Here is a 9,976-nt window from a genome sequence, read left to right as displayed (position 1 = left end):
ACGTACTGGAAACCTAGTTTGGAAATCAAGATACTCTGATTGCTAATTGGATAACCTTTGGCAGGCAATTAAACCCTCGGCCTGCGGAGTCGTGGAATTCAAACAAGATAATGTAGAGGAAAAGCACTGAAGTGCAGCACAAACGTGGAGCGTCATTTCTTCTGCACCCTTTCTCAGGTAGGTCCCTGCCAGAGCCACCCGTTGAACTAAGGCTGTCCACCTACCACTTGAGAGTAGGGAGCCTACGATATTGCGCAGACCGATGCTGTGAAAAATAGAGGATGTGCCGCACGACTGCGACACAGGAAGGTTTTTTTTTTTTTTTTTAAGCGCTGCCAGACTCCAGATTCCAGCATCGCTGGGATTTGAGAGTTCACGCCCAGGACACATGGCGCAGCCGCGTGCCCGCCTCTCTCGTCACCCGACCCGAAACCAGTCTCTCCCTTCCTCTCCACCACGCCCTTAGCCCAGCCAATCCTAGACCCGGCATGCACTGCGCCGACCTTTTCCTTCCAGCCGACCCCCACCTCTGGGCGCCTCCAAATGACAAGGGGCGCGGAGCATTGTGGTCCCGTGCGCGAGAGCGAGGATGGAGGCAGGAAAGAGAAAGCAAAAGGCTGGACGAGCCGATAGAGCGGTCCCCGCGCACGCGCACGCACGGCGACGGAGGTGAAAAGAGGCGGTGCCTGGTCTACGGCGAGCGGAGTGGGGCGGGGTCGCGCGGCCTTGGCTGGGAGTCCGCGAGCCCGGAGGGGCGGGGGGTGGGTGAGGGAGCGGGCGGAGGAGGAAGTGTCATGGCGTCGGGCCGTGGAGCTTCTTCTCGCTGGTTCTTTACTCGGGAACAGCTGGAGAACACGCCGAGCCGTCGCTGCGGAGTGGAGGCGGATAAAGAGCTCTCGTACCGCCAGCAGGCGGCCAACCTCATCCAGGAAATGGGACAGCGTCTCAATGTGTATCCTTTCTTATTCTTGGCCTTCCGCCGCTCACGCCCTGTCCCTCTCACTACTCGCCCGGTCGCCGGGCCTGGTGCCGCACGAACATGGCGCCGTCGCCTCGGCCTTTGCTGGGCCTCGGCCGTGCCGTAAGGGAAGGCAGGTTCGGGTTCGGAAGGCCGCGAGCGACCGGCGGAGAGGTGGAGGAGGAGGGGAGACCGGGAATGCGGGCCGGGAGGCTGCGTTGTGTAATCTGTTTGGGGCCGCGCGTGGTGGCGGCGGGGGATGGGAGTGCCGCCCAGACGAGAGAGGACTTTTAGGGATTATGGCAGAAAAGAGGCGGTTGCTTCGACTTCTCGTCCGAGAAGGGCTTGCGAGCTAGCTCTCAGCAAATTTGATGGCGGTTTTCTCGTACCTGGGGAGCGCACGGGAGGTCTTTATATTGACAAGGTTTTGTATGGGTGTGCGCTCGCCTGTTTCAACTCTGATTTGGGGTTTAGTCAGCCGTAGCCATTGATCAATTCTTCCTGGGCTCGCTTAATTTCAATATTAGAGCGAAATGCTCGGCATTTGTTGTTACTGTTAGTATTACCATTTCGGTCTGGAGCCTTTTATAACCGCCAGCCCCCACCCCACCATCCTGTGGGTATTTATTTATTTATTTACTTATTATTACAGTTTGGGGATAGGTTTTGAGTGAACGGGTGGCGTTGGAAAAGGACCGTATATCGGATATTTTCCTTCAAAATTGTTTTGGAAAGAGATCTTGTTTTTCTCCAGTATTTCCTAAATGTTACGTTCCAGCTCTCAGCTTACAATAAACACTGCGATTGTTTATATGCACAGGTTTTACATGCACCATTCTTTCACCAAATTCAGTAGATACGTAAGTACTATTTTATTGCACTATTTGATTGTTTGTTTTTGCTGCAACCAAATTTTAAGGTACAATCGATACGTAGAAAGGAGTTGGTCGTGGATTTTACTACTGTATTTAGTGTTCCAAGTTAACAGTGAAGGTGAATGGCTTGATGAACATTTTGCTTCAAATGCGCGGTTTCTGGTTCGTTGGTTTGTTAGTTTTTTAATTTGGGATGACAAGCTGCCAGGCTCTGTGTCAGACTCTGCCGGCTCTTTTGAGCTGAGAGATAAATCAGAAGCATTTCTTTTCTCAAACAGTGTTTATTAAATTTGTATGAATTTAAGTTTTATGTTCGACGTTTAAACAATTTCAGGTAGTAATGTACAATGTGATGGGGAGACGCGGTCATCTGGACGCATATTGTTTCAAATAGTGGGAATTGGGCTTAGTTTAATTGCAACGTTGTTTTGTAAGAATCCTTTGAGAGAACTATTTTGCTTTTTAGAAAAAGTATTTCACTTGTTAACACAATTTAAGTTGTCAAACGTTATTTATCATAGTTTAGCATTAGTTGTCTACTTAAATTTTTGGTGATTTGAATTGTATCTTGCTTCAGACAAAACTATGTCGTGTGTGTGTATAATTAGTTTGAAGTACATCTTACCTTGCAATACTAAGGTACTGATTTGGAACATATGCTGTAAATCTGTGTGTCACAAATTGAGTAGTGGCTTTTAGTTGCAATTTTAAATTATGAAACAGGGCAGTTGGATGTGTGCTCTTTTCAGCGAAATAAGCGTACTGTGTTGTACCTGTTAACAAAGAAAACTACATATCATTTAGAAATACTTAACTCTAAGGTAAATATTTTACCTTATTTCTCACCATGTTTTTTGCTCACAGCTATTATTTTAGAATGTTACTCTGAAAGGTATGTGGAAAAATTGACCATGGAAGACTTCACGCATGGATTGTTATTAGACCTTTTAAGAAAGCAGTTTTTGAAAAGGTTCTTTTTTTGAGTTGGAAGAAAGGAAAAGCTTCATAGTTTGGATTGATTCCTATATTAATCTCTTCTGATCGTAAATCTGACTTGGTTTATCATATTGGCATATAGGTTTATCTTAGAAACAATATACATTTCTTATATACATTTTGGTCTCCTGCAGTCTCCATAGCTTCTACTTCTACTTCTCCATCTTTTAAATCTGTGTGATTCTTGTTCTGTTTTTATTTCCCTAGTTATTTCTTGTGCATAGAACTTAGATCGGTGATAGTGTTGGGAAGAGAGAGGAAACCTTTTTGATAGTAATATTTAGATTGAGAGAAATAGCATTTTTATTTAAATTGTCTTCTAAGGCAGTAGTGAACTGATAAATACTAATATGAATATGACTTAAGTAGCCCTGGAAAATACTGGTAGGAGTCACAAATGAAAATAGTTCTGGAAATTCTCTGTGTGGCTGCAGATGCCCATTTGCTTGCTTTTCTACTTCAGTAATGATTTCACTACAAGACTACACTTCTCATTTTGAACCGTCCCTCTCTCATAATTTGTCTCTATGGCCTGTTTGGTATGCTTTAAAGCAAATGCTTACAGCCAAAATTCACAGCTGTAACTTTAAATTGACTGGTGAAGCCCAGGTCGCTGGCATTCTAACTCTTGTTAATTTATTTAAATGCCATCATTTAATAAGAAAGCCAAAGTACTCATTTTTATTACTCTACTTTCTGTCTTATGTGTGTGTAAAGGCAAACCTCAATGTTGTACAGAGTTGTTATTAGAATAATTGAAATCTGATGTTTCTGTTTTGAGAAGTAAATTGCACTCTTCATTTCTAACCATTGTCTTTTTTACCTTTGCTATTGTATCAAAAGTGGTTTTAATATTTGTGTTGGTGCACTTGCAACAATTGCACAGCCTCACTCTTTTATCTTTTTTCCTATTCTTTTAGGGTGAAGGGGGTGGTCTCAAATTGAATGTGAGTCACTTTTAAATTCATATTCTGCCACATTATTGGGAAAAGTTTTCTTATAAGGCTATAATGGAATGTCATAGTAAACTTTAAGTCATTACAAAGTAAAACACCATTTGGTAAATTAAACCAGAACAAGCTTAAATTTAAAGATGTTGGTGATAAAATATATCCGATTTTATAATAAATATGCCTTCATTATATTAAAATATTTATGTGGCTTTATTTTTTCTCACATTGACAAATTTAAAAGTAAAAAATCCCCTAAAGGTCAGGTTGCTCTTGTGTTAAAAATCAGTGTCAACAGAGCTGTCTTTTATCATTATCAGTTTCTCTTTTTAGAAGGTTGGCTTGCTATCAGCAGGAAATGAGTTTTTTACGTAACCTAATTACATAAATCTATCTTTTGCTCACTGGATGCAGTAAAATTTATGTAATTAAGATTAGTAATTGAAGAATGGCCTTGCTGGATCAAGCTCAAGATGAATCTAGTAAAGTGTATTAAAGCTCTGGAGCCAACAGTGCCTCCAAAGTATATCCTGTGGGAGAGCATTGTCCCGTGTCAGTCATTGAGCACATATTGACTCAGCTTCTCCTAGAAACTCTGTTCATTAGTTTGTTTGGTTAGTCAAGCTTACAATGCACTTGTTTCTTGTATTAATTCCAAATCTTATGAGTTGTCTTAAGATGCAGTTGTAAAGAGCACATTCTTAGTATTTTTATTGGTCATTGTCTAGTTTCCTAGCATTTCTCCAGTTCATGGGGTCATTTTAATCTTCTCTTTACTTTCTTTGGATATGTTGCCTCTTTCTTGAACTTCAGCAATTGAAACATTTATGCCAAACTTAAATGTATTTTATTAGTTTAAGGTATCAAATACATGGTTGGTTAAGGGCAGTATTCAGAACTAGTGATTTTTGACTTCTAAGAGTGCATCATCAATGTCATATCTGAGTTTCACTAAATACATCTAAAATTAGTCAGCTGATAAGCATAAAAGACCTTGTATTTGCTTGTGCTGAAAAATGATTACCACTTTTTGCCTTCAGTGTTAATGATTCTCAGTTGACTTGGCTCTTGACAATTGATAGCATTTGAAAATTTAGAGATGTTCTTTTAGCATTCTTTTCCTTCTCTGTAAAGACGTAAATGATTTAAAGGAAATCCATTCTTATATCTATCTAGAAAGTTGCCCATAGTCCCAGTTGTTTGTCCTATAATAAAGCATTCTCCCATTCTGATTTTTAATAATTTTGCATCAAAATTTACTCAAGATGGCAGGGCAGGGCTGTCGCATGCAGAATCTTAGTTCTCAGACCAGGGATCAAATCTGGGCCCTCTATTGGCTGCTAGAGGCAACCACTGGACCACCAGGCAAGTCTGGTGCAAGTTTTTTTTAACAGTAGATTTCATCCAATTTACAGCAACTGTTGCTTACTTATACTAAAATTGCTCATAAAATCACCATAAAAAAATGACATTTGTGAAAGAAAACCAACATTTTGGTAGAATTGGTTAGCTAAGGATTTTGTTTAAATTTTTATTGTGAAAGCTGTAAATTTCTGTCAAGCATAGGAATATAAATAAGGTTAAATGTAAAAATTCACCATTACCACCCCTCAGCATTCAGGCTAGAAGGTGAGCACCATAAGGACAAGGGCTGTTTGTTTATCTCTTTTCTTTTTTGGTTATATTCACCGTTACCTCACATGAACTAGATATTCACCAATGGTTTGTAAACAGAATGGATCAAATCTTGCTGTTTCACAGGTGTGTTGAATGAATTCTGCATTTTCTTCTGTATACATTCTCCCTATGTAGATAAATTTAAAGTGTTTTATTATTTGAAAATTAACAGACACGTGCTAAATGAAAATGGTAGAAACGGGGATATGATAAACCTCCCTTCCAGCTAAGTGCCTAAGCCCCATGCCCTACACCATTTGCTGTTCATTGTTTTTGTGTGCCCTTTCAGAAATACTTTTTGCTTGTGCAAACATTTGTGTGTATCTTTATCTGCAGAGGAAAGGGTTTTTGTTTGTTTTTTCACAGGCTTTGGATCCAGCAATAGCAGCAAATATAAAAACATACAGAATTGGACTGATCCCAGTTGGGGACAGATGTGGCTGTTTCTGGAAAAGTAATTTTTAGGGTAGCACTAGAAAAGGATGGTGTAGATTTACCTAGTGGTTCTCAGCCAGAGGCAATTTTGCCCACCACCCATTTAACAATGTTTGGAAACATTTTGGTTGTCACAACAAGGGGAAGGGGTACTACTGATACATAGTGAATAATAGAAGCCAGACATGCTGCTAAACATCTTACAGTGCACAGGGCTGCCCGCTAAAGCCAAGAGGTACCTGGTACAAAACGTCAGCAGTGCTAAGGTTGAGAAAACCATGGGTTAACCTAAAGAGTTAAGGAGACTAAAGCTGTGTTATCCTTACTAGATTAATTTTGAGTGTTTGGTGAATTTTATATGTTCTAGTAAGAAATTGCCTATTCATCTTAATTCCTCAAGGACCTTAAGAACAAAGATGAATTTGTGATCTTTTTCTAATTTAGGGCTTAAGGGAAACATTTTTGATATTCCTAAAATTTAAAGTTTAAATTTAGTTTGCCTTTCTGTGAAGTACTAATGTGTTCCTTAGCCTCTTATTTGAGCTTTTTGTGAATTCCTTGTCAAATTAGCAAATATTTTAGTAGTTTGTCTTCTAATTTTGTTTATGGTGGTTTTTGACATAATTTTTTTTTGTTATTCAAACTTACCAGCCTTTAATTTTGCTTTATTTCATTACTTTTATCTGGAGATAAGTGTCTACTATATTCATTTACTGGTTTCATGGGAAGAGTTTCTTGGGCTTCTGTGTTTTGTTTTTCCTCCTTAGGTTAATTTTGGTGTGTTGTTCTTAAATATTTATCTGAAGTTGGTTATCCTCTTATTGCAAATAAGGAAGAAAAGAATCATAAAGGTTAAACACTTTGTCTGAAGTCACACAGCAACAGAGTGACAGAAGCAAAAATCTCACCCAGATCTAGACTCCATTGTTCATGCAGTTATCACTATTTCTGCCTCAAGTATCTGTTGTTAGGAATCTTTTCATAGCCTTGAAGTTTATCACTGAAAGCAGTATATATAAAGCTTTTGCATTGTGCCAGTAGTGATTCACCAGCTTCGTGCATGAGAATTACCGAAATGTTCCTTTAAAATATGCTTTAGTGAACTATATCTTAAACCTGTGTAATCAGGATACTTGTGGTGAGACCTGGGATCCTCTCTCTTACTGTTAAGGTAACACTGACATCTGCTAAAGTTGAAGATTGTTCATTTTAATTTTGATTTCTCCTCTGTGTCTCATAGTCCATTATACAGTCAGCCCTCTGCATCTGTGGGTTCAACCAACCGCGGATTGAAACTATTTGGGAAAAATTCAACATTTCCAAAAAGCAAAACTTGTGTTTACCCCACACCAGCAGCTCTTAATATTTACATAGGAGTTGTGTTATATTAGGTATTATAAGTAATCTGAAAGTGATTTTAAAAACAGAGAAGGATGTAGATAGGATATATGCCAATACTACACCATTTTATATAAGACCTGAGCATCCATGGGTTTTGGAATCTGTGGAAGGGTCCTGGAACCAGTCACTCCTGTGGCTACTGAGCAGTAACTGTACAGTGGCCATATATTCTAGGCTCTAAATCAGCATGTATTTCAATTCCTTTAGCTGCTAGAACAAAATGTCTTTGAAATCTGAGTGGTTGTTTATATTATAGCTCACTTCTACTTCTGCCTTTAAATTTTGTTTTGTAAGATTTATTTCCTTGGGTGCACCGAGTCTTAGTTGCAGTACTTGGGACTTTTTTTTTTTTTTGCTGTGTGTGGGATCTTTAGTTCTGGCATGTGAACCCTTAGTTGCAGCATGTAAGATCTAGTTCCCTGACCAGGGATCGAACCCTGCGCCCCCTGCATTGGAAGCAAAGAGTCTTCACCACTGGACTACCAGGGACATCCCTGCCTTTTAATTTAATAAGCAGTTAGTCCAAGAATAATCTTACGTTCAAAATCCACTAATACTACTGGGAAAGATCTCACTGTATAATATGCACTTCACTTAGGGCAGCTGAAATATTACCCTTCTGAAGAAACAGATGTGGTTACTAAGTTACTTGTCCAGAAAGAAAGCAGCCATTGTGTGATCGGCATTTGAACTCAGACCTTTTGCCTAATCCCATGCTGTTCTCACTTTTGTCTAAAACGTTTAAGAAATGTCCCTAATGTGTTTAAGAACTAGGGTGCAGTAACTATTGATGCTGATGATTTCTAAGGAGATGAGTATACAAGTGAATAACGAAAATACTCAGATTTTTATTTACTTATCGTGTTGTACAAAATCCAGTGAAATCCTCTTTTGAACTAGGTGGGACATTCTTCTTTCAGCCATACATCAGTCTTGGGGTTTACGCATTGCACATCCCTGCTTTCCCATGTGGTGCATTCCCTTCACTTTTCATGCGGTCCTGACCTGTCAGGTTGCGCGACCAGGCTAAAGTTCCAACTCTGTAAAAACATTCCCCGGATAACGCTGCTCTTTTTTCATTCTCTGACCTTATCCTTTGGGTCTTATTCACATCCTGTTGCATTTTACCTATTTGATGTCATTTAGTTCTGTAGCATAACTGCATATATGGAATGAAGTGAGTTTCTGTTTTGTTTTGGGGGTCGGTTTTGGCCACATGGCACTTGGGATCTTAGTTCAACCAGGGATCAAACAACTTGTGTCTCCCCCACCCCCCAGAGGAAGCAGGGAGAAAGTGGGTTTTAAAACAATTAAAAATTGTTATAAAATGAAACACAAACATATAAAAGCACTAAATATATAGCTTAGTGAATTATTATAAGGCAGACAACTTTGTAACTATTACTCAAGCAAGGGAGCTTTGATAGTTAGCCCAGAATTGCCTTCATGTGCCCTATCCCAGGGTCAGCCCTTTCCCTCCCTACACAAAGGGACAGAAACTCTACAGTCCTTGACTATTATTAAAGATTTGACAGGTTTCCTGTCTCAAAGTACAGATTTCCCCTCGATCCCTTTCTTTTATTTGAATTTTGTCTGTTGAAGGACCTAGGACATTTAACCTATAGAGTCTCCACCTGTCTGAATCTTGCTTATTGTATGCTCATAGTACAGTTTATCGTTTTCCTTTGTTCTTGTTGTTCAGTTGCTCAGTCATGTCCAACTCTGTGCGACCCCATGGACTGGAGCATGCCAGGCTTTCCTGTCCTTCAGTGTCTCCCGGAGCTTGCTCAAATTCATGTCCATGGAGTCGGTGATGCCATCCAACCATCTCATCCTCTGTCATCCCCTTCTCTTTCTGCCTTCAATCTTTGCCAGCATTAGGGTCTTCTCCTGTGAGTCGGCTCTTCACATCAGGAGACCAAAGTATTGGAGCTTCAGCTTCAGCATTAGTCTTTCCAATGAATATTCAAGGTTAAATTCCTCTAGGATTGACTGGTTGGATCTCCTTGCAGTCCAAGGGACTCTCAAGAGCCTTCTCCAGCACCACAGTTCGAAAGCATCAATTCTTTGGCACTCAGCCTTCTTTATAGTACATGACTACTGGAAAAGCCATAGCTTTAACTACAGTGACCTTTGTCGGCAAAGTGTTGTCTCTGCTTTTTAATATGCTGTCTAGGTTTGTCAAGATCTTCCCTGTAGCTCAGATGGTAAAGAATCTGCCTGCAATGCAGGAGACCTGGGTTCAATCCCTGGGTCAGGAAGATGCTCTGAAGAGGGGAACGGCAATCTACTCCAGTATTCTTGCCTGGAGAATCCCATGGATAGAGGAGCCTGACAGGCTACAGTACATGGGGTTGCAAAGAGTTGTACACGGCTGAGCGACTAACACACACACACAAGGTTTGTCATAGCTTTTCTTCCAAGGATCAAGCATCTTTTAATTTCATGGCTGCAGTCACCATCTGCAGTGAGTTTGGAGCCCAAGAAAATAGTCTGTCTCTGTTAGCAATATTTCACCATCTATTTGCCGTGAAGTCATGGGACCGGATGCCATGATCTTAGATTTTTGAATGTTTAGTTTTAAGCCAGCTTTTTCACTCTCCTCTTTCACCTTCTTCAGGAGGCTCTTTAGTTCCTCTTCGCCTTCTGCCATAAGGGTGGTGTCGTGTGCATATCTGAGGTTA

At 40.3% G+C, this 9,976-nt stretch overlaps 1 protein-coding gene across 3 annotated transcripts in view; it reads left to right on the top strand.

The window, feature by feature from the left end:
* Positions 1-794: 794 nt before the first annotated feature.
* CCNT2 (cyclin T2) overlaps positions 795-9,976 on the top strand; it is a 33,983-nt gene continuing 24,801 nt past the window's right edge. For 2 of the 3 annotated variants that reach the window (XM_068967209.1, XM_068967211.1), the window contains exons 1-2: positions 795-952; positions 1,737-1,818. In XM_068967209.1, the coding sequence (XP_068823310.1) occupies positions 795-952; positions 1,737-1,818 (240 nt within the window). The remainder of the gene's footprint in view (positions 953-1,736; positions 1,819-9,976) is intronic. The other variant, XM_068967210.1, reaches the window with a different exon arrangement.

The sequence above is a fragment of the Capricornis sumatraensis genome, chromosome 3 (assembly GCF_032405125.1).
Source record: "Capricornis sumatraensis isolate serow.1 chromosome 3, serow.2, whole genome shotgun sequence".
Classification (NCBI taxonomy): Eukaryota; Metazoa; Chordata; class Mammalia; order Artiodactyla; family Bovidae; genus Capricornis; species Capricornis sumatraensis.
The sequence above is the reverse complement of the archived record's forward strand: the minus strand, read 5'-3'. Positions and strand labels throughout refer to the sequence as shown.